This window comes from Emydura macquarii, unplaced genomic scaffold, assembly GCF_026122565.2.
Source record: "Emydura macquarii macquarii isolate MOO-44397 ecotype Brisbane River unplaced genomic scaffold, CSIRO-AGI_Emac_v2 contig_320, whole genome shotgun sequence".
Classification (NCBI taxonomy): domain Eukaryota; kingdom Metazoa; phylum Chordata; order Testudines; family Chelidae; genus Emydura; species Emydura macquarii.
In genome coordinates this window covers 14161356-14188958 of record NW_027130457.1, presented here as the reverse complement: position 1 = coordinate 14188958, position 27603 = coordinate 14161356, and the positions used below count along the sequence as shown (strand labels likewise).

Genomic DNA, 27603 nt, shown 5'->3' with positions numbered 1-27603 from the left:
TCAACAGGAGTTATGCAAGCTATGTAGAGTAGTTTGTGTAACTTATGTCGACTTCCTAAATCCTTTTCTGTGTGCCATCTCCACTACACTGCGTAGACCAACTTCCTGCTTTAAGTAGTTGATGTGGACCAATCAGGCAGCTGCAGGGTTCTGTTGCTCTGACCTTTTCAGGAAGTACATTCTGCAGTGTCTAACCCTCCAGTAATTGTTGGATGCTACTCTGTCTAGCTTTCCAGTTCATAGAATCATAGAATCATAGAATATTAGAGTTGGAAGGGACCTCAGGAGGTCATCTAGTCCAACCCCCTGCTCAAAGCAGGACTAACCTCTGCTATATCATCCCAACCAGGGCTTTGTCAAGCCGCAGCTTAAAAACCTCTAAGGATGGAGATTCCACCACCTCCCTAGGTAACCCATTCCAGTGCTTCACCACCCTCCTAGTAAAAAACTTTTTCCTAATGTCCAACCTAGACCTCCCTCCCTGCAACTTGAGACCGTTGCTCCTTGTTCTGTCATCTGCCACCACCGAGAACAGCCTAGCCCCATCCTCCCTAGAACCCCCTTTCAGGTAGTTAAAGGCCGCTATCAAATCCCCCCTCACTCTTCTCTTTTGCAGACTAAACAAGCCCAGTTCCCTCAGCCTCTCCTCATAAGTCCTGTGCTCCAGCCCCTAATCATTTTTGTTGCCCTCCGCTGGACTCTCTCCAACTTGTCCACATCCTTTTTGTAGTGGGGGGCCCAAAACTGGACACAATATTCTAAATGCGGCCTCACCAATGCCGAATAGAGGGGAATAATCACTTCCCGTGACCTGCTAGCAATGCCCCTCCTAATGCAGCCCAATATGCCATTGGCCTTCTTGCCAACCAGGGCACACTGCTGACTCATATCCAGCTTTTTATCCACTGTTACCCCCAGGTCCTTTTCTGCAGAGCTGCTGCCCAGCTCGTCGGTCCCCAGTCTATAGCTGTGCATGGGATTCTTTCTTCCTAAGTGGAGGACTCTGCACTTTTCTTTGTTGAACCTCATTAGATTTCTTTTGGCCCAATCCTCCAGTTTGTTTACCAGTTGCAACAGAGAGATGTCAGTTCCCTCAGTGGCCTAATGCCCTGGGTTCTAGGTCTGTGGATCCTTACAATTTGTCTTGCTTCCACCTGGGGCCAGTCTCTCAGGCTTCAGAGGATGGTGCAAAGCAAAACCCAGACTACAGTTGTGTAGTGGGCGAAGAATTCCTTCCTGAAGCATAAGATTTTATTTTAGTCACAGTCATAATGCAGAGCTGCAAGTATTCTGAGTAAGCTGAAGACAAAATGCAGAGCTTCTTGTTCTCGTGGCCTGTGAAGAAAGGGGATGAACCGGGGGATTCATAGATTCATAGATCCAAAACCAGTGGTGTATGAACAATGGTGTAATGGAGCTGGAACAGTGTTCTGGCTCCACTACACCACTGTGCCCAGCCCCACCCTGCTGTGTGCCCCTTCCCATGCAGCGTGGGGAAAGGTTGGAAAGTAATGTGGAGGTGGGGTTAGAAAGCAGTGTGGGGGCAGGGTTATAGGGCCAGACTGATGGGGAAACATTGCAGTTTAGGAATACACCTCTGAGTACAACTATCCAGTCTACCCCTTTCCCTGTCCCCTCCCTGCCCCTGCACACACAAGCCCACAAGTCATACAGTTTCTTTCAGAAGGTGGATTAAGACATATCTTTCCAAAGTATATCTAATATCGTTTTAAAGACTCCAAGTGATGGCAAGTCCACCACCTTCCCAGGTAAGCTGTTCCAGCTATTAGTCAAGTTACGTTGTTGTTTGCAAGGTTGAAGAGCACACACACATCCCCTGTGCCCCTCCCCCCACCCCAATATCAGATATCTTTTCCATGTGTAGGAACCTAGGCACAGAGATCAAATCACCCTTCAACTGTCTCTTCGATAAGCTGAATAAGTTGAGCTCTTTAAGCCTCACAAAGTAAGGCCTGTTTTTCTGCTCCTGGATCATTTTTGTGGCCTTCTTTAGAATTCTCTGCAATGTTTCCACATCCCTCTTGAAGTGTGGACACCAGAACTGGACACAGTGTTCAAGTAACAATCTACCAGTTCTGTGTACAAAGGCAAGTCTCTTCCTTTCTTCTACTTGGTAGTCCCCTTTTTATACATCCAATGATTGCATTAACCCTTTTATCTACAATGACCTCTAAATCCTTTTCTGAGTTACTTCCAGTGTCGTACTGGGGGGGTCAGGAAGGACAGGCCGCCGGACGCCGGCTTGTGCATTGTGAAGGACTGGACTGGCGTCCCCCCTACCTCAGGCTGGGGAGTGAGGCTGCCCCATCTGAGCCGGTGCTGGGCTGCAGGGCTGGAGTGGCGGGTAAATGCATGGTGCCGGGCTGGCCCTTCACAATGGGTGCGGGGTGCAGGAGGCTGAGGGGGCGGCTGCTCCCACTCCTGCATTCCCCCCCCTCCCCCAACGTGTTGTGAAGGGCTGGTTCGGTCCCCCCTCCAGACCGACGGATGAGGCCGCCTCGGTCCGAGCCAGTGCCAGGCTGTGGGGCTGGAGTGGGAGAGGTGGGCGCCGTACAACGGGTAAGTGCAGGGGAGTGGGAGCCAAGCCTTCATTTGCACTCCCCCTCATGCCTCAGACCTCTCCCCCTGCAGGTACAGACCTCCCCTGGGGCAGCTGGGGTCACCGGGACTCCCCCTGCCCTGTGCGGCAGAGGTGCATGGGGGGCGCAAATGCAGGCTACGGTACACCACTGGTCACTGCTTTCAAAGACAGTCCCCCATCTTGAAGAGATAGCCTACATTCTTTGTTCCCAGATGTGTTACCTTGCATGTGCCTGTATTAAAACTGATTTTGTTGGATTATGACTATTTAACCAGGTGAGCCAGATCACTCTGTAACAATAATAGGCTGGACTCACAAAATGATTTAGTTGCCTAACTGCCACTTTAGGTGCCTAAATTTGGGATTTACAAAAGCCTTCTGCTCAACTGCTGCTAAACCTTGTAGGTTCCTAAAGTCACTCAGCATTTAAGTTTTTGCAGTAAAAGATCTTTAGGCACCTATATTTCTCCTGTGGGGATGCACACTGCTGCCTCATTCTAGGTGTCCAGATGCCTAGGAGCACCAGTTTGATTAATGAAATGGAGAAAGATAGACATTCCTCCATTTAACTTGCTTGCAGGGCCCAATCCAGTAGGCATGCTCAGAGCATTCCTAATTCCACACAAAACAGCAGAGGGGGAGGGGAACCTCCCTAACTTTTCAGCTTAGTGTACGTTGGAGCAGGAGGGATGGGATCCTGGGTCTCCCACATATTGCATGAGTGCTGTAACCAATGACTTTAAATATTTATCTAAATTGGAAAGACTGAGCCAGTGCCACATCAAAATATCCCATAGACCTGTGGTTATATGTATGCCTTCTCTTTCTATTCTCTATTGCCTTCTTTATTGCCTATATTTGTATGCCTTCTCTTTATCAGGCAAAGGGGGGACTCGATCCAGGGGTCTTCTACATCTCAGATGAATACCCTAACCATCGGGCTAAAGGTTATGAAAGCTTCTTCTAATGCCTAACTCTAAGTGTTTTCACAACTGTGAATCCCAGGCAGAGAGAGGCCCCTACCTGCAGCCTGAATTTAGGCACTAAACTTCATGAGAGGACTGGGATTTAGGACACACCTCTCCCATTGGCCATCTTAGACAGGGAACTACCTTGCATGCTGGCTTTCATGAATCCCATTCTTGGGTGCCTGTCTCCCTCCAGTCATTGTGTAGACAGCCTAAGCACCTGACTCAGGCCTCATGAATCCAATGATTTTTAGGCACTTAAAATTAAGTATTGTGACATTGAACATTGCAATGCCTAAATTCCTTTGTGAATTGAGCTCAACCTGTCTTCCTCATTATATATTACTCAACCAATCTTTGTGACATCTGAAAACTTCACCAGCAAAAATTTTATAACATCAGCTAGATCATTGGTAAAAATATTGACTAGTGTTGGACCAAGAACTGATCACTGGTGGACCCTACTACAAACTGTCCTGCTCATTGATATCCAATAACAACTACATTCTGAGATCTGTCCGTGAGCTGTTTTAATCCATCTAATCTGTGCCCTCTCCGTTCTATATAATGCAAGTGTTTTAATCAAAATGTCAAGTAGCTTGGAAAAATCCAGGTATACTATATCAGCTTAGTTGTCTTTATCAACCAGACCTATAACCCTGTCAAAAAAACAACAGGTTTGTTTGACAAGACCTACCTTTCATGAAACCATGCTGACTGGCATTAATTATATTTTTAACCTCTAAATTTTTGCGGATAGCCCCAAATTAATTTTTCCATTATTTTATCTGGGATCAATATCAGGCTTACTGGTCTATAGTGCCCTGGGTTGTCCCCTTTAACCTTTATAAATATTGGAACTATATTATGGCAATTGTATATGGCAGTCCTCCAATCCTTTGGAATTTTCCGTTTTCCAATATTTGTTAAAAATTAACATTAAGGGTTCAGAGAGCTCCTCAGCTAGTTCCTTTAAGAATCTTGGGTATAAGTTATCTGGGCCAGTTGATTTGAAAAATGTTAATTGTATCAGATACTTCCTCTCATCTTCTTTTGTTACCAATAGTAAAGTTTCTCTTCCATCCACAACATTATATGTGATGGATACAGATTCCCACTTCATTCTAAATACAGAACAGTAATATCTATTAAACATTTCTTCCTTTTCTATATCAGTATTTACAATTTTACCATCTGCAGTTAGCAGTGGACTTATACGTAACCTGGGTTTTTGATTTTTTGGTTTTGTTCCTAATATGTTTTTCAAAATGTTTTCTTATTGTCTTTAACCCTATTGGCCATTGATATTTCATTGATCCCTTATCAGTCACCTGCATTTTTAACTTGTAACTTATAATTTATTTCTCCTTTTTTATATTTTAAATGTAGTTTTTCATGTTTTATTACTGCTTCCAAAAAGGACGGCCTTTTGCCCAGTGTATTTTTATTTTATTTTGTGCCTGTGCATTGTGACTTTCTGGACAACCAGTAGGATGCTGCTGAACAATTCCCAGTTGCTGTTAACACTTGCCTCTTTAAATTTATATTCCCAGTCAGTTATGCTGACAATTTTGGAAACTTGGTCCTTTTACAGTTCCAGATACACATATTATTAGTTTATGCCATATTTTGTTTGCACAAAGTAAATGTAATCAGATTATGATCACCGGTACCCAGGCAACATCTAATTTTTAGGTGAGCAATTATCTCTTCTTTGTCCATCAGAATGAGACTAATATTGAGTTGACCCATGTTTGGTGTAGTATATTTTATGTTCAATTATGTATTATTTTTAGAAATTCCAAGGAAGTTTTGGTAGTGGCTGCATGAGGTGTCCAGCAAATGTCTTCCCTGTTGAAGTCACTCATGAAAACCCAGTATTTCTTTCTACACATTATGAACAAATACTTAAGGAGCAGTTTGTCCTGTTCTCTAGTGAGGTTTGGCAGTCAGTAACATATGCCTACCAGTACCTTGTATTTAGTTTTACTAGTTACAACTTTAATCCATAAGCATTTGAGGGCCTGTGATTCTGAATTGTCCATGACTCTGTAACAGGTGAACTGTGACATTCCTCCCCCCTGCAATCTGGACTGGTGTGTAACTGTGTCACCCTGATCCCTCACTCCTGGGCCCTGACTTACTCTGCTTTCCTGTGTGAACCACCCACTCCTGGGTTGGCCCATGCCCAACCTCCTGTGAGTAATAGGTTCTATCTTCGAGTGATTGCTCATATGCATTCCAATATAGGTGTGTGCGCGCCCAGTGCACAGATTCCCGGAACCTTTTTCCCTAGCAAGCCCCACAGGGCCAGCTCAGGCGCCCCCTGGAGTGCCGCGCTCATATCGCGGTATAAAGGGCGCTGCTGGCTCCGCGGGTCCCCAGTTCCTTCTTTCCGCCTGTGACGGTTGCTGGAACTATCGCCTCTTGCTGCGTGCAAGTAGCTCATTCCCTAGTTGTTGTTACTGATTTTAGAGTTGTTGTTCAATAGTTGTTATAGTGTTAGATAAGTTAGTTAGTTATAGTGATAAGTCAGAACCCCGGACGGGGTTTCTTCTACTGGGAGTCATGCCGGGTTCTACAGGCTTTAAAAACTGTGATCTGTGCGCTAAAGCCTTCCCGATCAGTGACCCACATGACCGCTGTCTCCGGTGCCTTGGCGAAGAACACCGTTGAGACAAATGCAGAATTTGCAAATCCTTTAAGCCTCGGACTCAAAAAGAAAGGGATGCGAGGCTAAAGGCAATTCTAATGGAGTCGACGCTCCGACCAGCTTCCGAGCCGTCCCGGTCTCCGTCGGCACCGAGTGTGTCGTCGGTGCGGAGCGCCCCCCCACCGGCACCGCTTTCGGCACCGCAGCGGGCCTCGAAGGGGCCAAAGAAGACGGCACGGCCCCTGGCCGCACCTAAGGACTCCCCCCGGCCCTCGCAGGGCGGAGGGAGTACGGAGACACCCCAGCCACGGGCCGTAGAGACTACTCCGGCCCCGGGGTCTCCGCGCGGGTTGCCCCCCCGACTCCTGGGGGTGGGGGAGTGCACCCGCAAGGGCCGTTGACGCCGGAGGCGTTTACTGCGGCACGAGCCCTCATGGCCATGCCTACGCCTCCGTCCCCCCCTCGGCCGAGGGACAAGGGACCTGCGTCTCGGGGCAAACCCGCGCTGGGTGGTCCTGGTGGTTGGAGACGCTCTCAATCCAAGTCTCCTTCCAGACGGTCACGGAGGGTGGAGGGCGTCGGCTCCCCTCCGAGCTCCGACTCTAGGTCGTCGAGCGACTCAGCACCGCGGCACCGTGGGCGGTCCCGAGTCCATCGTCGGAGCCGCAGGTCCAGCTCTGACCTGAGCAGGGACCGGAATTTGGGCTCGCAATCGTCAGTGCGGAGCCCGTCCCGGCACCAATCCCGGTCACTGTCGGCCGTGTCGAGAGTCAGCGGCTCGCACCCGGCGGCGCCGATGGGCCCGGCACCGATGGCTGGGCGACTGGAGTCCCCTCAGCGTCGCCATCGTAGGCACCGCTCTCGATCCTGAGGGGGTAAGCGGCACCGCAAGTCATCTCGCCGCCGGGGCAGGTCCGCTACATAGTCGTCGTCCCCGACCTCCTCGTATCGCCGGCACCGCAGACGTCAGCACCGGTCCACGTCATCCTCTTCGGACCGATCCACACGTCGGGGAAATAAGCGACGTACGGGAGGCTCCGGTGACAAGAGGGCCGTGAGGCTGCAACCGCCTACCCTGCAAGCCTCTGGGTGGACCCAGGCGCCTTGGCAGTGGCCGTATTGGGGACCCTGGAATGCTCCTATGCCCCAGGGTTCCGTATCAATACAATCTGCGGTGGCCCCCCCAGTGCCTCCTCTCCTTAAGACTCAAGGGCAGGGTTCGGAGGACGATTCGGACCCAGGGGAGGGACCCTCCACTGGACCCTTACCCCTATCTTCCTCCTCGTCACCAGACGAGGCAGCAGCCAGAGATCGCAGGGGCCCCCTGTTTGATTTCCGTGCCCACCAGGACCTTTTAAAAAGGGCTGCTGAGAACTTGGGCATGGAGTTCAGGCTCATGTCTGAGGAGGAGGACCCCCTCTTTGGGCCCTCGAGTTCTGTGAGGCCATCACGGGCGACCTTGCCAGTGCATGACAATGTCATGAAGATTGCAAGAAAGCTCTGGCAGACCCCTTCCTCTCTGCCTTCCACCTCCAAGGGGGTGGAGAGGAAGTATTACGTCCCCAAGGAACCTTTCGAGTACCTCTATAACCACCCCATGCCAAGCTCCCTAGTGATCGATGCGGCCAACCAGAGGGACTGTCAGGGGAACCAGGGGAACACTCCCAAGGATAAGGAGGGCCGTAAGCTGGACTTATTCGGGAGAAAGATCTACTCTACTGTGGCGCTGCAGTTTAGAGTAGCTAACCACCAGGCCCTCTTTGGGAAATATAATAAGAATCTGTGGGCCTCAATGCAGAGGTTCGCATCCCAGCTACCCCCTGACCAGGAGGCAGACTTCTCCACGATACTCCAGGAGGGTGCCGCGGTGGCAACCGCTGCGCTACAGTCTGCTAGCGATGCGGCGGACACCGCTAGTAGAGCAATGGCCTCGGCGGTCGTGATGCGCCGCTGTTCGTGGCTTCAGGCGTCTGGCCTCACCCAGGAGGTTCAACAGGCCATACAAGACTTACCCTTCGATGGTCTGGGTCTGTTTTCAGAAAAGACAGATGACAAACTGCATGCGCTTAAGGACTCTCGGGCCACCCTGAAGTCCCTTGGGTTATATACCCTCCAGGCCTCCAGACAGCAGTCCAGACCACAGGCCCAGAGGCAACCACCACCCCCGCCCAGGCCGGCTCCTCGACCTGCCCAGCAGAGGAGAGGTCGTGAGCGCTACCGCGGTCCAAGCAGAGGAGGCCGTCAAGGGTCCTCTGCGGGGGGCCAACGGGCCAGCTAAAGGGGGTAATGCCAATAAACGTTTTTGACCCAGAGCAGGAGGGTAGTACTCTTCCTTCTATCTGGGATCTTGACCGGCCGTTTGCAGATAGGCTTCGCCCCTTTCTTACAGAGTGGGAAGCCATTACTACGGACCAGTGGGTCCTGGAGGTGATTGCCAAGGGGTATACCCTCCAACTCACGGCCTTCCCCCCCAACGCCCCTCCTAGGCTGTCCCCCATTGGGGACCCGGCCTTGGTTCAACTCCTAGTACAGGAGACTGAGTCGCTCCTCATGCTGGGGGCGGTGGAGGAAGTCCCAGTGGCCGAAGAGGGTCGGGGATTTTACTCCAGATATTTCTTAATCCCCAAGGCGAAGGGAGGCCTTAGACCCATTCTGGACCTACGTCGCCTAAACAAGTATATTAGGCGTATTAAGTTTCGTATGGTCTCCCTCGCCACGATCATTCCGGTCCTTGACCGGGGGATTGGTATGCTGCCCTTGATTTAAAGGACGCATACTTTCACATTTCTATATTGCCTGCCCATAGGCGGTTCTTAAGGTTTATGGTAGCGGGGCGACATTATCAATTTCGGTCCTTACCCTTTGGGCTCTCCTCAGCACCCAGGGTTTTTACTAAATGCATGGCTGTGGTGGTAGCCCACCTGCGCCGCAGCGGTGTTCAAATCTTCCCTTACTTAGATGATTGGTTGATCAGGGGGAAGTCAAGTTCTCATGTGAGACATAGTCTGCTCCTCACACGCGAGTTATGCAGCAGACTGGGGTTGCTTATTAATGAGCAAAAGTTCACACTCACTCCGGTACAATGTATAGAGTTTATTGGAGCTAAGTTGGATGCGGTACAAGCCAGAGCCTTCCTCCCTCAAACGAGGTTTGAGGCAATGGCGGCCATTATATCTAATCTCCACCTGTCCCCCATGACGACAGCCAGGCATTGTCTGCAGCTGTTGGGACATATGGCAGCTTCTACGTACGTAGTAAGGCTGGCACGATTGAGGCTTAGACCTCTCCAGACGTGGTTGGCTTCGGTGTACGTACCGCACAAGCATTCTCTAACTAGAGTGGTCCTGGTTCCCCCACAGGTGCTGTCATCCCTCAATTGGTGGAGGGACCCGAGGGAAGTGATGACGGGCATTCCCTTCAGAGAGTTTATCCCATCTGTGACGCTCATCACAGACGCATCCAATCGGGGATGGGGAGCCCACATTTGTCACAACCAGGGCACCCAAGGGCTTTGGTCACCGGAGGAGAGAGCTCTGCACATCAACATACGCGAGCTCAGAGCGGTCCGGTTGGCCTGCAAGGCCTTCCTTCAGTTCCTGAAGGGCAGGGTAGTCCAAGTCCTCACAGACAATACGGCAGCCATGTTCTATGTGAACAGGCAGGGGGGGGCACGTTCCTCGGCGCTCTGCCAAGAAGCTATTCGCCTGTGGGACTTTGCGGTGAGGCACGATTTTCATTTATCTGCCTCTCACCTCCCGGGGGTACGAAACAGCGAGGCGGACCGCCTCAGCAGATCCTTTTCTCCCCGCCACGAATGGTCCTTACATCGGGACATAGTAGCTTTCATCTTCCAACGGTGGGGTACTCCCCGTCTAGACCTGTTCGCTACAGCCGGGAACAGGAAATGCCCGAGGTTTTGCTCGCTCAGGGGTCGCGAGCCGGGCTCACTGTCCGATGCCTTCTTAATAGCCTGGACAGGGGACTTGATGTATGCGTTCCCCCCCATCCCGCTCCTGCCCCAAGTCCTTCTCAAAATCAAGAGGGACAGGGCGAACATCATCCTGATCGCCCCAGCGTGGCCGAGACAGCACTGGTACAGCATGCTGCTCGACCTCTCCATCACCGAACCGATTCCGCTACCCAGACGATGCGACCTGATCTCCCAGGACCACGGGAGATTGTTGCACCCCGACCTGGACTCCCTCCACCTCACCGCCTGGAGACTCTGTGGCTGACGGAGGGAGAGAGGGCCTGTTCCATACAGGTTCAACAGGTCCTCCTGGGCAGCAAGAAGCTGTCCACGCAAGTAATATATAAAGCTAAGTGGCGGAGGTTTTCGGGGTGGGCAGTATCGAGAGGGTTACACCCAAGCTTCTCACCTATACAGGCTATCTTAGAGTACCTACTGCAGCTTAAACTGCAGGGCCTGGCTTTGGCCTCCCTCAAGGTACACCTAGCAGCCATTTCGGCCTTCCACCAGCCGATGGAAGGCCGCTCCCTATTCTCTCACCCCATGTCGGTGAGGTTCCTTAAAGGGGTGGAGAGGACTTTCCCTCAGGTGCGGGACCCGGTGCCACCCTGGGACCTCAACTTGGTCCTCAACGGACTAATGGGTCACCCCTTTGAGCCCCTGGCCACATGCTCCCTTCTCCTTTTATCGTGGAAGGTAGCCTTCCTGGTGGCTATCACCTCGGCCAGAAGGGTCTCTGAACTGAGGGCGTTGACCTTGGAGCCCCCCTACACGGTTTTTTATAAGGATAAGGTCCAGCTGAGACCTCACCCGGCTTTTATGCCTAAGGTGGTATCTCAGTTCCACTGTAACCAGGACATTTTCCTTCCTGTGTTCTTTCCGAAACCCCACGGGTCGGAGGAGGAGAGGAGGGGACATTCGCTGGATGTCAGGCGAGCCCTGGCCTTCTATATCGAGCAGACCAAGCCCTTCCGGAAGTCGACACAGCTATTTGTAGCTGTGGCGGATAGGATGAAGGGCTCGCCTGTCTCCACCCAGCGAATCTCCAACTGGATTACTGCCTGCATTAGAGCATGCTATGAGCAGGCAGGGGTACCCCTCCCAGGTGCGGTAAGAGCACACTCCACTAGGGCCCAGGCCTCTTCCGCAGCCTTTCTGGAGTGGGTTCCCCTGCAGGACATCTGCAGAGCAGCGACCTGGTCGTCAGTCCATACGTTCACGTCGCACTACGCCATCGTGGAACAGGCGAGGGAAGATGCGGGGTTCGGCAGAGCCGTGCTGTCAAGAGCAGGTCACCAATAACTCCTACCCTCCTCCAAGGTATGGTTACTTAATCACCTACATTGGAATGCATATGAGCAATCACTCGAAGATAGAAAACAAGGTTACTTACCAGTAACTGTTGTTCTTCGAGATGTGTTGCTCATATCCATTCCAAACCCACCCCCCGTCCCCACTGTCAGAGTTGGCAGAAAGAAGGGACTGGGGACCCGCGGAGCCAGCAGCGCCCTTTATACCGCGACATGAGCGCGGCACTCCAGGGGGCGCCTGAGCTGGCCCTGCGGGGCTTGCTAGGGAAAAAGGTTCCGGGAATCTGTGCACTGGGCGCGCACACACCTACATTGGAATGGATATGAGCAACACATCTCGAAGAACAACAGTTACTGGTAAGTAACCTGTTTTCCTGGCCCAGTGAAGGAGCACTTCTGGGCAGCCACTCATGGGATTGACCCCCAGCAAACACCCTCAGTCCCAGATGCACCTTCAGGAACTGCCATCTTACAGGGTTCAGTGCCGTACACTGCACCCTGTAAGCTCATTAAGTTTGTCCATCAATTTATCAAAGAAATTGATATGCACCAGCTCTATCACTCCAAGTGAAATCTATACACACACTCAATCCATATGCACTGCTTTAGATAAAACAAACAAATAAGTTTATTGATTACAGCAAGATTTTAAGTGATTATAAGACAGATTAATATGAATCAAGGATTTGATCACAATTAAATAAAAGAATAAATCACATCCTAAACTAAATTCAACACTTCAGTAGCCTTTCAGTCCTTGATGTTAGCTTCCCACAGGCTGGCTGAAATGACTCTTGCAGCCAGGTCCCCCTGGTAGCAGTCTGTCAGTGTCCTTGATGTTGCATTTCAAATGGATTCCAAGGGAGAGCTCCAGAGACAAAGATGCCTCTGCTTTTAACAAGTTTCCTTGACACCCCCTGGGGTCAGGTGATTGGCCATGTCTGGCAATGGACATGATTTCCTTAACCTGAGTCAAATGAGTGTTGCCTTATCAGGTGCTCAGGCCAATTCATTGTTCATGCATGCCTCTGCGAGGCATGAACCTTCAGCTTTGTGTTTGTCTGAATTTATTCAAGCCATGTCAGACACACATTTGGGAATGTTGCATATCAGAGTTTCATATCTGTATATGTGTATGACATTGCAGGAAACATACTACCATAACAATTATGTTCAGTACATCATGAGCATTCCAAAAACACCTTACATGACATATTTTGCATTAGACAATACACAATTACACTACAAGGGTGTACATGAATGATCTATAAATCACACCATAAGGGTGTACATAGGGTACAGCGTGTCACAATAGTGTGGGTGGATTTTCACAGATGTAGCAAAAGGAACATCTCTGCTCCTAAGGCTATGCCCCTCCTCAAACAAATTTCATGTGCATGGTGATGCTAGACCATTTCAAAGAAAAGATCTCAAGAATTTTTTAACATGGGGAAAACAATATTTTTGCAAAGTTATAAGCAAGTGGAAAGTTTGGGGCAACCTTAATAATAGTTGGTGCTATCGGCCCTTCTTATAATATATATTCTCTTGAGATTATATATATATATATTCCCTTGAGACATGTCTATCAAATCAAGTTGAAAACATTTCATATAGTATCAAAAGGAATTTCAGAATTTATTTCTTTGATATTAAAGTTTTTTGTTTTGCATATTGTATAGCTTGTTTTTAAATATGAGTATGCTTATTTTTTTCCAGTTAATTTCATTCAGCATGGTAGTTTGTCATATAGCTTAATATACTGACATTCTTTCTAAGGTAAGAAAGACCTTGTCCATGATGGAATCAAAACCGTACTAATTACATCAGCTATAACATCAATATAATTTTAGATAGAATGATTCTGTTCCCATTATAGTAAGGGCTTTTTCCTCACTATTTTAAAGCTAAAAGTAGTTGCTGTAGAGAAAGGATGGCATATGTTCTCTCAGAAAACTCCATTTTTAGACACCTCTGATTTCTAAATGGTAATAGCTGCATCTCTGGAAATTAAAGAGTGGACAAAGTGTATCAGTTTGTGTTACCTTTCAAAAACTTTCAGTTGATGAGATTTTTAAAATAAGCAGATGTCCAACTAGTTCAGTTCCTATGGGAGTTTAAGTGGAAGCTGTTGGACTCATTTTCTGATAGACTTCACATTCTTCCTTTTTCTCATGTTTCTCTAAGTACAAATACATTTCCTATGCACGTTTCTTTTAGGAAAAAAAGGAGCAAATAATTAATAAAAAAACCAAACAAACCCAGAATGTTGCCTCAGCTGAATTAATCATTCAGAATGTGTTGTATTTCCACTAAACCAATCTGAGTAGTGTTTCTTCAAAGAAGAGGACAGTAGATTTCGGTACTCATGAGCATTTGAAAAGATGTTGTGTATCTCTCAAACTGAAAATGAATATTTTCTGGGAAAATTTATTTACACAAATGTATGTGTTAACAGTAAAATTTTAAAAGGTAAACTTTAAAATTCTCAGCTATACCACAGCAATTGTAACAAAAGCACTATTATTTGAGTCATTTTAAAGTAAGCACTGGAAATATACTGTATAGGGAAAAATTCTACATTGATAGGAGAGGAAGAAAGATGATTTAATAGAGCTTTTCTATCTCTAATTTCTATGGATTTAATTATATGAATTTAATGTCATTTTAAAAGTAAAACTGATCAGGAAACATTTCTGTATTATATTGTGATATCTTTCTAGAAAGAGAGAACCTGTTCTTATGTTTTTCAAATAACTCTCCATTTTATTCTCCTTTCTTTCAGTTTACTGTCCTGACTAGTTTGTTTTTCTGCCCTGATCAGTTTATTTTAATATTTTGGACATTGTGATAAAATTGAATTAAGTGAAACATCATGCATCTGCATCTGCATTTTTTCACCTATTGGCACAATCTGAATATGCAAAATTAAAAATTAAATATTAACATTATTCTCAAGTAACTTCAGAGGTCACAGATAAAACCACACAATTTGGAAAAGGATATTTTGTCCCATACTTAAAAAAAAAAAAAAAAAAAAGGCTGATTTGCATATGCAAAACATATTCACACATGCATGCACTCGCACTTATGAGTACAACTATAGCCTCCAGTTGAGGTGCATAGTGGGGCCCTTCTCTACAATTGGTATCTTTAGGTGCTGTCACAATACAAATAACCAATAATTATAATATAATAAGCTTGGCCTAGTTCAACGATCATGGAAGTAAACAGCAAAACTCACAATGATTTCAGTGGAAGTTGGTTCAGAAGCACAATTTATTGCCTGATTTGTGTGTCTTTGTCTATGATGGAGGGTCCCAATCTTTTTCATACCATAGATTACATTTTAATACAGAGATTGTCCATGTGAGCATGAATTAGGGGGCTGGAGCACAGGATTTATGAGGAGAGGCTGAGGGAACTGGGCTTATTTAGTCTGCAAAAGAGAAGAATGAGGGGGGATTTGATAGCGGCCTTTAACTACCTGAAAGGGGGTTCCAGGGAGGATGGGGCTAGGCTGTTCTCGGTGGTGGCAGATGACAGAACAAGGAGCAACAGTCTCAAGTTACAGGGGGAGGTCTAGGTTGGACATTAGGAAAAAGTTTTTCACTAGGAGGGTGGTGAAGCACTGGAATGGGTTACCTAGAGAGGTGGTGGAATCTCCATCTTTAGAGGTTTTTAAGCTGAGGCTTGACAAAGCCCTGGCTGGGATGATATAGCTGAAGTTAGTCCTGCTTTGAGCAGGGGGTTGGACTAGATGACCTCCTGAGGTCCCTTCCAACTCTAATATTCTATGATACTATGAATTAGAAGGGAGGTGGATAATAAGACAATCTCCCTATTTGCTATGCTATACCGTCGCTCTGGAAACCACAGAAATGGCTGACATTGAAAATTAATGTTAGGTCTTTTTAGTTGTCTTTTAGTGCAATTTAGCAGCTGGAAATAAGGAAAAGGAGCTGACAGACGTGATCAGCTTGTTCTTTGCAGTCCACCAGCAGGTGCCGTGTGGACCACCAGTGGTCAACCAATCACAATTTGAGACCCTCTGGTCTATGACTATTAAAACACAATTTAAAAGAGTTTCTGGGGTGTAGTCTTGGGAGTGTGGAATCAAGAATTAATCATAGAATTGATTATAGAGGGCCTGGCCTGAAACTGGGTAGCCTGAACTGTGATGGAAGCCCTCTTGTTAAATCACTGACAGGATGCTCCAAACTAAGACTGAGATAAAGATGCTAAATCCCGCAGGATGTCTCAGGACCACCATTTAAATGCAAACTCCTTTTGTGAACTCTAGCCCTTTTGATGTCTGTAAACCGACATCTCCTGTTCTGAGAAGTATCAGTACATGCCCCCCTGTCTTCCTGGCCCCATAGGAAGTTACTCCATACAGATTAGCATTTTAACATGTATTGTGTAGCCACCCATCTTCGGGTGATAGCCAGGGTACCTGAAACACATTGTATAATCAAGTGGCTCTTTGGTCTTTCCTGTGAAAACATCTGGTGTACCCCATTGTACATATAATTATCTTTCCTGAACTGTTAATCAAATTCCACTATACGATCAACATGTAAATGAACCTAAGCAACCCCTATATAAGTCTTTTGTATCTGGTAACCAGGGGAAGTATATTTGCCCAGCATCCAGACATGCTGCTTGACTTCCTTATAGCCACCTGGGTTTTCCCTATGGCTATAGTATTCCCCATAGCTATAGTTATGTGATTGTGTGTGTGTCACAATTAAAGCTGCACCCGATCCAACTCTAAAATGTAGCAGTGTGACTTTATTTTTCCTCAACAGGAGGGAAGGGGTTATTTTTTCCATTTTGATTTTATATTCTTGATTTTAATTCCAAACTGAATTTCTTATTCAGTGTTATCAATTGCATGTAATTAGAAATGGCAATTTTCAGTTCAAATGACTATTTATTGTTAAAAGTCAACAAGAAATGCAGACTTACCAATAAATATTAGGTATTATAACACTAAACCCTTCAATCCTTCCTACTCCCAAAGAACATTAGTTCTCCACTGCCAATTTCCATTTTTCTACCTGTCAACTGAGCATCATAGGGTTAACAGAGCAGGAGCAAAATATGGGAATAAAAAATTGTGACCTATATCAGATTTTCAGTAAAGTGTAGAAGAATAGGTCATATTACTTGGTTACTTATAAGTGTAGCACTGTTGCACAAGAGTAACTGCTTATCAGATGATATTTGTTCTACCTAACAAAGGCTTTCAAGACAGACTGTCAAACAATTATGATAAAGTGGTAGTTTAATAATCTAAATAAATCTTTACTTACTGGATATATCCAATACAAATTAGCATTCTTAAGAATAGTGTTACTGTACAGTGGAATAAATTTGCAGCTATATTGCTGTCTAATGTCAGTGTAGCCTGCTGATTTCACAAATAATTTAATCCATACCCATACCAAATGTGCAAAATTATTCTATAATTATTATATATGATAAACTGTTAACAATCTATTATTTGGATGTCTTGTCAAACATGCATTTAAAAGTGTCCTGTCAGACATTTGATGCCCATATTTAATTCTGACCTAGTGAAGACGCAAGAAGTTGAATTTCTAGATTTTCATCTATCATAAAATTAATGGTGTACATGAGTCACAAAAATAGAAATCCAATTTAGAATGTTACACTAAATCTGTTGTTACATTCAAGAAAGGTCAGGGCTGGGTGTTGCTCCATTTATTTTTCAAATTTCAGATTATGAAAGGAAAACTATGTTGAATCAGCAGGAAAAGTGTCCTGTTGTTTAGTGATGTTACCAGGCTATCACTGGGACAATTTACCATGCTGATAGTTTCCTCTGGAAAATATCTCTTGAGTATTTTAGTCATGAGTTATTCATGGAGGACTGAATCATTCAGAGCATTATTAATGGATAACACCTGACTTTTGTCATGAAGCACAGAAGGCATGGATTTCAAGATATTCATGTTTTTTATTTTTTATAAAAAAAAGATATCCTTGATTTGGATATGCTGGCTCATGTTCTTAGCTGTAGCTGAAGCAAGTACAGCATAACTCCGGCAGGAAAGATGTGCAAAGATGGTTTTAAGCCACTTTTTCATTCCCTTAATCCTGAACCTCAGCACAAGTGGAATAGTCTGCGAGCTGTTTAAATAGTCCCCACTGTCAATAGCCCCAGTGGGCCAGTGTGGCAGCTGGAGTAGAGATCATCAGGTACACCAGAAAACCTGAGACATGCATTGTTTCCCTCGGCTACTTGTGTACCACTTTTAGAGCATGTTTTCATTGCAAAGTATGATCGTGTTTGAACACAATTGTCAATAATCAAGTTAGCAGACTGTGGCATACTGGTCAGTGGAGGGTGGGACAAACTGGGTTCAGCATCCTGTCAGCTAACAATGATTAAAACCTGCCCGGATTATGTAATGTACCTGCATATACAGCTTGGCCCATCAGAACATAATTTTGCGTATATTTTAGGAGTAGCGTTTTCCAAATTATTATATGCTACAAATTGCCTCCTTAGCATTTGATATTCATTCTGATATACCACTGTCGTCCCACTTAACCATCTCTCCCCCTCTCCCACCGACACTCCCCTCCCAAAAAACTCCACCCAACCAAACTAACAAATATACCCACAAAAATCTTAAAAGTTAGTAAAAAACCACTATGCACCAGATGCACAAAGGAATTTAGGTGTGGTGACACTACGCATTGCTATGCCTAACTTTCAGGCACCTTCAAAATCACAGGGATTCACAAAAGCTGAGTTAAGCATTCAGGTTCCCTATACAATGAGTGGTGGGAGACAGGCATCTTAGACATTAGAATGGGATTCATGAGTCAGCATTCTAGGCAGCTCCCTGCCTGACATAGCCAATGGGGGTGCCAAGCCAACACATGTGCTAAGCCACACCTCTCTCTTGGAGATAGGACCCTAAATCCAGGCTGCAGGGAGGCACCACCCTCTGCTTGGGATTCTCAATCATGAATCCTTTCTTGGAGTTAAGTGCTTATGCTGTTTTAGCAAGAAGCCTTTGGGGTGAAGGGGTGAGGGAAAGAGGAAGAGGACCTCCCTTTTAACCTGAGGTACATTCTGAAACTCTTACGGCAATAAATGATTTCCCTTTCCTGTGGGAAAATCCATAGGTGAGGGCAAATAGGAGGGAAATCCCTGTGAGATTCTCCTCATTGAGTTTTCTCCCCAGTTGTCTATTCAGGGGCAGGGTTCTTCCTCTTTCACTGTGGAGAAGTACCATTGGGCCCAATCATAAATCTTGCATATTCCACTGGGTCAGTGACAGGTGAGCTCCCATTTCTTGGTGGTAATTCTATGTTTCAGGTGGCCCCAGACCTGCCGATAAATGTCTTTGTCCCTTTAAAGGACTCCCCAGTGCACAGAGGAGGGAGAGAGAAAAGATAATACTACCAAGTCAAGTTGGGGAATCCTGTTGCAGCCTTGGCTCAGTTCTTCCCTCCACCCCTTCCTTTCAGTGCACAGAGAGAGAGAGAGATCTAGCTGTATGTCTGTAAGGCAAGATCAGGCCCTTTGCTATTATATGAACATAGTTTATTTTCATTACAACAAAGTTGTGATGACAATAAAAGTTGTGAAAACTCCATTCAGATGGAGTACTCTATTGGATATTAAACTGAACATTTGGATTTACAAATATGTAAGGTCCAATTCTGATCTTCTTTACACTAGTGCAAATCTAAAGTAACATAATGAAATCAATGAAATTTCAGTGGTGTAAAACTGCTGATAAAGGTGAGAATCAGGCCCATAGATTTGATTTCAAAGGGAAATACAGTTCCTGTGCTTTAGTAGGGTCTTGAAATCTTATTTTACCTCTGATTTCTTCCACCAACCTGAACAAGTTTGGGTTTATTATGCCCTCCACATCAAAGTTAATGATAGGCAAAAAAAAAAAAAAAGTCTTGTTCTCCTCTGCCTTTGACAGACTAATTTCCCAGCTTTGACTCCTGCCATGTGAACTGTTGACATCTTGTGTGGCATTTAATCCTTTTCTTTGGGGTTTCTTTTGACAGTATTACCATGCCTATGTTCTATAGTGGTGTTAATTTTTTGGTTCCTGGTACGTCTGGAAATTTTTCTTGGAGTGGGATAGTCTGACTAGAATATGTAATTAACTGCTCTGAATAACAGATAAGTGAAAGTTATAAAATAAAAGAAATGTTCTATAAAATCCTAAAACCATATATTTATAAAAATTCTAAGCACTAATCTCCTTTTTACTAGCCATTACACTCCCTGCTGCATAGGAGTTGCAGCCAGATTTACAATGATATTTAGGCACGGAAAGATGCATAGGTGCCTAGTGGGATTTACAGAAGTGCCTATCTCCCATTGACTTTTAATGGGAGTTAGGTGATCAGCCTTCCTGGGTGCTTATAGAAATCACAACTAGGATCCTGTCTGCTTAAGTGCCTAAATACTTTTGAAAATCTGACCCCATGCACAGGTGAAGTGTTCATGTCCCCTAGCCATATAAGACCCCTCACAGCCACATCCCCCTTTCTAGAACCCTCCCATAGCTATTTATGGAAAATCAACTTGCCTCCGGTGAGTTGAAGGCTTTCCAGAGCAAGTTCTATTTACCACTGAAAAATCTAAGTCTACATTTAAAATATGTAAGATACTAGCATGTATGGTTGTGTAGCCCTTCTGCCAGTCGGAGTCGGCAGCAACAAGAGACGGGTTCAATATCTACGAGTTCCTTTTCGACAGTACAACACAAGACCGGCTGAGCCCCCACCCAGTAACCTGGGACAATTACACACCACCCCTTGCATGCCTCTAGCGACAATACTTCCCCACTCGCAAGCACAGAGATTTAGTGTAGAAAAGAAACTTCTAATAAAAGGAGAAAATTAACCTGGCATTAACATGGGAAAATGCCACAAAGAAGGATTCACAAGCATAAATCCATTAACAAAACACCCACCCCAAACCTGTACATTGGGCAGTTTCCATTTGTTTCAATTTCTTAAGTCCAGCAACCAGAAATTCCTTTAATGTGCCCCTCCCCTCACAGCACTCCACTCACAGTTGTTGTCCTTAGTCAAGGCAGACCAGAGTTCAGAGGAGCAGCTGCAGAGTTCACCTCGCATGCTGATTAGGAGGGACGGGAAAAAAGGCCCTTTGCTCACTTTGCTGTCCAAGTGTTCCACAGGCCGCCGTGCTAGCCACTCTGCTGGGCACTTCGCTCACTGGCCGTCCTGCCAGCCACTTCCTGCTCTACTGGCCATCGTGTCAGCTGTCACCGATGCACACCATCCTCTTCTGTTGTTGCCACATGCTTCTCTATTGTGACTTCTACTGGTCCCACGCAGCTCATAGTGATTGTCAGCTCTCAGTGATTTTCAGCTCTTAGAGGGAACTTCATTGCTAAAGCAGAAACCACTACCCCACAACAAGTGATTTCAGCACTAGCAATCACTTAACAAAACAAAAGACTCCTAATAGAGCCTTAATTAATTCTATCTTTGAACAGTGGGGAGGGCCAGTTAAAGCATGCCTCTTAGGCAGTGCCACATCTCCAAGCAGGGACACCTGTTCCCACCCCCCTCTACCTTTCACAAGCGTCTGCATCAACGCCCCCAGCTTATCAAGTTCACTTCAGATGAGGGTGGCCCTCAGTCAGGACAGGCGAAGCACAGTTCTGCTGCCCTTTACTCATACTATAAAGAGAACAACATTTCATTACCCTGCATTGAATAGTAAAGTGATTTGTAAACAAACACCGGCCAAAGTGATCATTGGGCAAAGCAGTCCCACCATGCTGAGCACCTAAGCAGGGTGGGTGTGCTCATGCAAATACAGTCTGGTCCTGAAGACTTTTGCCCTCCTCAGCTAGCTCAGCAGAGAGAGCTCATTCAGACCCTGCTTACATCTGCAAAGATAACTTTCCAAATGTGAACTAAGTGCAAACCAGTGCAGTGCAGTATTGTCTTCCCGAAACTGCAGATAGACAGCTCCAGTGCCTGTGCTACTGGCCATAGCATCACTACTGTACACACTGCAGCACCATGAAAACTCACCAGAATAGTTTCAGTTTGTATTGCTTCTGTTCAGAATCCTTTAGGCAGAAGAACACAGAAATCATGTCAATTTCACCTTACTGCTGCTGCTGTTTGGGGGAACTGTGCCTAGGACCCTGTGTTCCATGATTCAGCACCAGTGGAATTTGCTGCTGAATTGAGTTCCAGAATCTATAATTTGATAACAAAATAAAAAGTATCACTTTAGCCCCCATAGTTGTGACTACAACCTTGAAAGCAAGAGCAAAATGTAAACCAATGTAGTTTTCTTAAGTCTGCAGACAGCCTGAAACAGTAGCCCTAAGAGCTGTCAACTGCCCATTCACCTTAACAAGTTGTTAACTCTGAAATCTAAAGATGACATTTATATGTCATCATTAACTGTTATACTACTGATCATTTTAGCAGAAACTTCCAGTGGATATGCTTATCCTAACAGTCCTAAATTGTATCCTATACCTTCCAGGTTCCAAATTCTCCAACGGCCCTTATAACAACTTTACAATACACTTCTGACTCATCACTTCAAATATCAGTGGTTTACTGAATACTTAAAATGTGGGACAGTACAAAATCAGTTAGAATCAAAATGTATAGCACAGGAGCTACTGTAGTGACTGTAAAAAAGAAAAAAAAATTAAATGAAGCTGCCTCAGACTTTCCAGTCAAGCACACCAGATTTCCTCAGAATGAAGGGTCATGGCAGCAGAATTTGGGTCCACCTCACTGTGGAATACGTGGGGCCTTGGCTCAAAGCAGGAAAGGCAGGCAGGCATTCACTGGGGAGGATCAGTCAGAAATGGGGTTCCAGTCTCCCGCACATCCCATAAGATGCAGAACAGGACTGGTACTTACTACCTTGCATAAATTCCTTACTAGAGGTGGTAGTAGATCACAGCATTCCAGAGAAATGCAGGTTTGAGCTGTTTATTGGGTAAATTGCAGGTATTAAAGCTGAATTTATATGGAGGTGGTCTGATTAAATAAAAATTAACAGTAGATAACCAGGAATTGTGGGCTTTGTAGCATTTGAGTATAATATAGGATACACTTAAAAACACATTCATATTGCAAGCTACTTTTTAGCTTGGAAACAGCATTTAATGAACCATGAAAAATAACATTTTCCTGTTTGGAGAGGAAAAGGAGGGCATTAATAACCACAATAAGAACATCATTCATAACTACTCCTTGATTTGTGGGTAAATTGTAATTTGATCAATTGTAGATATTAATGAATACATGTACAAGATCATAATTATGTATGGCACTTTTTGAACTTTTACACACTCTTGAGTCATTCAGAAAGCATTTCCCAACCCCTGGGGCTGACGTGCCTTCGAAGGCACCAGACTAGGTTGGTGGAGGGAATTGGGAAGGGCAAAGGAGAAGATTAGTATCAGTATTGGTGAGGAAAGCTGCAGAACTTGAGCCCTCTCACTTTGCAAATGTGCTTTTACATCTGCCTATATAGTGGTAGGAGATTCCCTGAAAGCTACTGACCTTCCTCCCTGTTTGCAGCAATTAGATATTATGTAAAAAAGGGCTGCTTTTGTGTGTTTGCCTGTCTTCTGACAATGCTCAGTATCATTGCTCTCTGCTGAGTGGACAGTCAGACCTGCTCAAGCATTTGTGATCAGACAGAGGACATAAGGGTCTAATACTAATAGACACAGTGTTTTATGGCATACCATTTGTGTATGCCTATTGTTTTTACTTGTTAAACACTTAAATTGGAATGAACCTGTGTTTTCACATGTTTAATGAAAGTTTTCTCTTTGTTTGGTGCAGGGCCGTATCTGCAGAAAAGCTGGCAAATCAAAAAAGTCCTTCAGTCGTAAGGAAGCTGAAGCAACATTTAAGAGTTTGGTGAAGACCCATGAAAAATATGGGTGGGTCACTCCTCCCGTCTCTGATGGCTGATACTTACAGCCTGTACATCAGATGCTAAACAAATCAACAAAACCAAGTACTATGCCATCTCCTCAGTGCTGTACACCACCCATCCTTTTCTACTTCAGCTTCTGTTAGATACCATGAATGTCAAGGAGACATTTAAGTAATTTGATCTGTTTACAGAAGGAGAGAAAACAAATGCTGCTTAGGATTATGTTTCAAGACTGGTGAATGGTCATCTTTAAGTCACTTTAGAGCGGATGTTACAATTATGTCATTTGCCCCATACAGGCCATATTGTCTTCAGCTTCTTTCCATGACAGCAGCATCAGACAGCAGTGCTGGAAATTCTATCCATTACTGCTCAGTTCATTTAAATGTAAATGAAGCAGTTAATATTTAATAGGGAAGCAGTGCATTGCAGGTACATGTTTGCTGTGCTGTTTATCTTTGTTTCCTAGCAGGTCAACATAACTTGAAGATGTGTCTTTATGTGGAGCTGTGGTCTGCTGTGACTAAATTTAGACCTCATTTGTGCTCTATATATGACCTTTAATTCATAAAAGCAGAATAATAACAATGAAAGATTCTGGTGTTGAAAAACTGTTAAATGAAATCAAATTGTGCTATCTATGCTGGTATTGTGGTATGCTGTTCAGAGATAAACCAGTGTGATTAGATCAGGTAATGTTTCAGATACCAGATGCACCTGCTACAGGGCTCAAAGTAGCTGATGGTAGAATAGATTTATCTGCCCAGTACAATGCAGTACTCCTACAACAGCATGTTTGCCTGTCAGCTTTTCAATGGCAGTACACAAGCCAAAAAGCATAAAATCAACCTTAAAACTTATCTGAGTCATTTTAAAATGATGTGCCAGTAACAAAGTAAAAGTCAGATTTTCAAAGAAAGTGAAACAATTGGTTTGTAAGGTGATTTGCATGGCTGGAGTTTTTATTTTTACTCAATAGACGTATGTACTTTGAGCCCAGTATCTGAGAAAACCCACTGATGTATATAAATGTCCTGTTATTTAATCATTAAGATTTAATTTTTCTCTTCTGTTCAGTAATTTAAAAACTTTCTAAGACTCCATGAAATCTGGAGATTATGTTTATAATAATATAATGAAAGAACTTAAAAATGTGGAATCCAAATGGAAAATCGTATTGGATACATTCTGAATAAAATCACCAATGCTGTTTCATTGCCTCAAGAATTCAATCATTTTAGGCTACTTTTGTTTTCAAATTAATAGATATATTATTCTGAAACACTAGATATCTTACTGAAACATTATGCCTGCTCTGGCAACATTTTCAATTGAAAGCAGGACATTATTGATTGTGAAATGCAATCCAGTAAAAAAATTATAATGTGTTTTTAGAGATCTCTCCATTACGTGCCTAACACAAGATTAGGCCATTGCTTTTAATCAAAATGGCTGAACAGTCTCTGGTTGCATTTTAACAGCACTGAAAAAATCTTTTATTCTAACTATTTATGGTGCTTTGTGGGGGTTTGGCCTGATTTAAAGCTGCTCAGAATAGAAAAGAATAAATAAATTAACTACAAATCAGAGTGTAGTAGGGCCAGTATAGCACAGTACTCCTACAAGAGCATGTTTGCCTGTCATCTTTTAATTGGAGATACAAAAATGCATTAATGAACCTTAAAAGTTATCTGACTCATTTTACAAAAGAATTTAATTGTGTTCCCTTCACACACACACACACCCACCCACACCACACCAATTCTGCCAACCTCCATGCCCACTTCTCCCATAAGCATCTGTGTGCTTTCTTCTGCCCCACATCTTCTATGCCCCCACATCTTCCTCATCCTCCCCAAATTATTCCATAAAGCCATTGCCCTATCCTCCAAATCCCTCTGCAAAACCCACTTCCACCAGCATCCTATAGGAAACTGACAATTGGTAGTGTCTAAGTAGATGGCCGGTAGGAACTTCTGATTATCTATCTATCTATATTTTGGAAAATTAACCAACTCAAAGCTATCTAGTTGTTCACATAGCCAGCCTAAGAAAAAACATGTTTTTATTATGGTTTCCCTCATCCTCCCTCCTTCGTTCCTTCTGTTTATTACACCCATTTGGTATGTCTTGACTTAATTAGACACTAATTATGGACAGGAACTGTATTTTACTCCATTTTGAGCAGACCCTGGCATAATTTTATCTGATCCTAATTTGTGACTCAAGGTGCTACCATAATACAAATACGTAAATGAGAATTTCTCCTTCAGACCTATGTATCACCTCTGTTCAGTGATGAGTCAGACACATGCATCCAAGGGCAGAATGTAGCCCTTAGTGATTAACAAAACTTATATTCATCTATTTGTTTTAATTATTTATTTTTGTAAACTTTTTTGTTTGTTTGTTTGTCTGTTTCTGTTGACGAAAAAGAAGTTAGTATATTTTGTTTAGGCATCAAATAACTTGCAACCTCCACCGTGGTTCCTAAGTGCAAAAAACGTTGAGCACTAAAAGGAGTGAGAGAGGTTTTTCTGCTAATGGGTTATTTCTTAAAAGCACTTACTTCAAACAGCATATCAGAATTCTGTTAAAAGCAATGTATAATGCTGAGATAAATCCACTGGGGAATGTTACTATCTCTGTGATTTATTCTCTGTCCTTTTTTTTCCTATCAGCTCATTATTTTAAACATGATAAATGGTGACCATTCTTCCTCAGAGTCATGTATTTCGTGCTTAATTAAAGGGTTCTGTGAAATAAAACAGTATAGAGGATGGGTTATCATCTAGTAACACCTTCCTCATGCCTATTTATTTATTTTTTTTAAAAATACACTTCAAAATGTCATTGTAAATAGTTGGCAAAACGAGGGGTATTGCTGCTAAAAATCATAGCTACTTTCTAGTTATGGGAATATGTCCACATTAGTCAGAGCTGTAGAGCAGCAGAAGTAGTGGACCAGGCCTCTGGGGTGCTTCATAAAATGCCAATCGCTTGAGAGGGCTGGAGAGGGCAGTGCTGAGTGGTAGCAGCAGTGCGGAAGGGACGGGTGACAACATACAGAAGTGGAGATTGCAGGCTGGGGAAAAGAAAGGAAAGGTGCAGAGCAGGGTGAAATACCTCCCAAACTGCAAAAGGAGGAACAGCCCCGGTAGGGAAACAGCCCAAAGAGTGGAGAAGACACAGCAAGGGAAATAATGGGGAACTTTAGGGACAGCATTTAAGACTGAAGGGAAAGGGAGAGCACTAGGGAATAGGAAGGTAATTAAGATAGACAGAAAGAGGGGATACTTACAGTAGGAATGGTGTTGTGTTGCTTTGGGGGGTTCACCCAGACCAGTGAGGGGTTCTGTCATTGCCTGCCCTGTAACCTTGGGTGCCTTTAGGCTGTGCAGCTTTGGCTCAGAGCCCTGTCACAAGCAGCCAGCTCACAGCACAAAGATTAAAAGCTATTTCGTCCACCCAGTTACTCCATGCAGGGTGGCCCCAACAATCCTTCTGGTCCCGAGTCTCCCCAAAACCATCTCCTTTGCAGTATCCAGTCCCGCTTAGGGGACACTCACAGAGGTAACAGCAAATTTGCTGCCTCCAAAGAGCCAGTACACAAGAGTTTGTTCACCCAGCTGGGGTGGTACACACCACCTTAATACACAGCACCAAGATGGTTTCTAATAAACAAGAATAAGTTCATTAACAAAGAAGATAGCTTTAAGTCATTTCAAGCACCAATGAAAGAGATATGAAAGGGTTACAAACAAAACAAAAATAACACACTTTCTAGTAGCTAAAACTAAATTCTAGCATGATACAGCGTTGCCTAACCTAGTTTCTTACTCACACCAACTTGTGAGCATTATCCAGCACGACTGGCTGTTCCAGCCAAGATCCAACCCTCACGAAAAAATGCTGGTTTCTTTGTTCCCTCAGGAGCTGGATACCCCCAATGTCTTTCAGCAGTTCCTTATATCCCTAAAGCTTATCTTTGCTCTTGAAGTCAAGAAGCCCTCCTGGGGTCTTAGCTTGGCTCAGCTGTCTGTGTCCACCAAGAGCCGATTTTGCAGTCTCCTGTGATTTTACAATGCAAATGATTTTCCTGCAACCTCTGTTGCAAGTGAATAGCCCA

At 44.6% G+C, this 27603-nt stretch overlaps 1 protein-coding gene across 1 annotated transcript in view; it reads left to right on the top strand.

The window, feature by feature from the left end:
* The window catches only part of UBE2QL1 (ubiquitin conjugating enzyme E2 QL1), a 42031-nt gene extending 17342 nt beyond the window's left edge, over window positions 1–24689 (top strand). The window contains exon 2 of the mRNA XM_067569437.1: window positions 23378–24689. Coding sequence (XP_067425538.1) covers window positions 23378–23509 — 132 coding nt within the window. The 3' untranslated portion in view covers window positions 23510–24689. The remainder of the gene's footprint in view (window positions 1–23377) is intronic.
* The last annotated feature ends 2914 nt before the right edge of the window (window positions 24690–27603 follow it).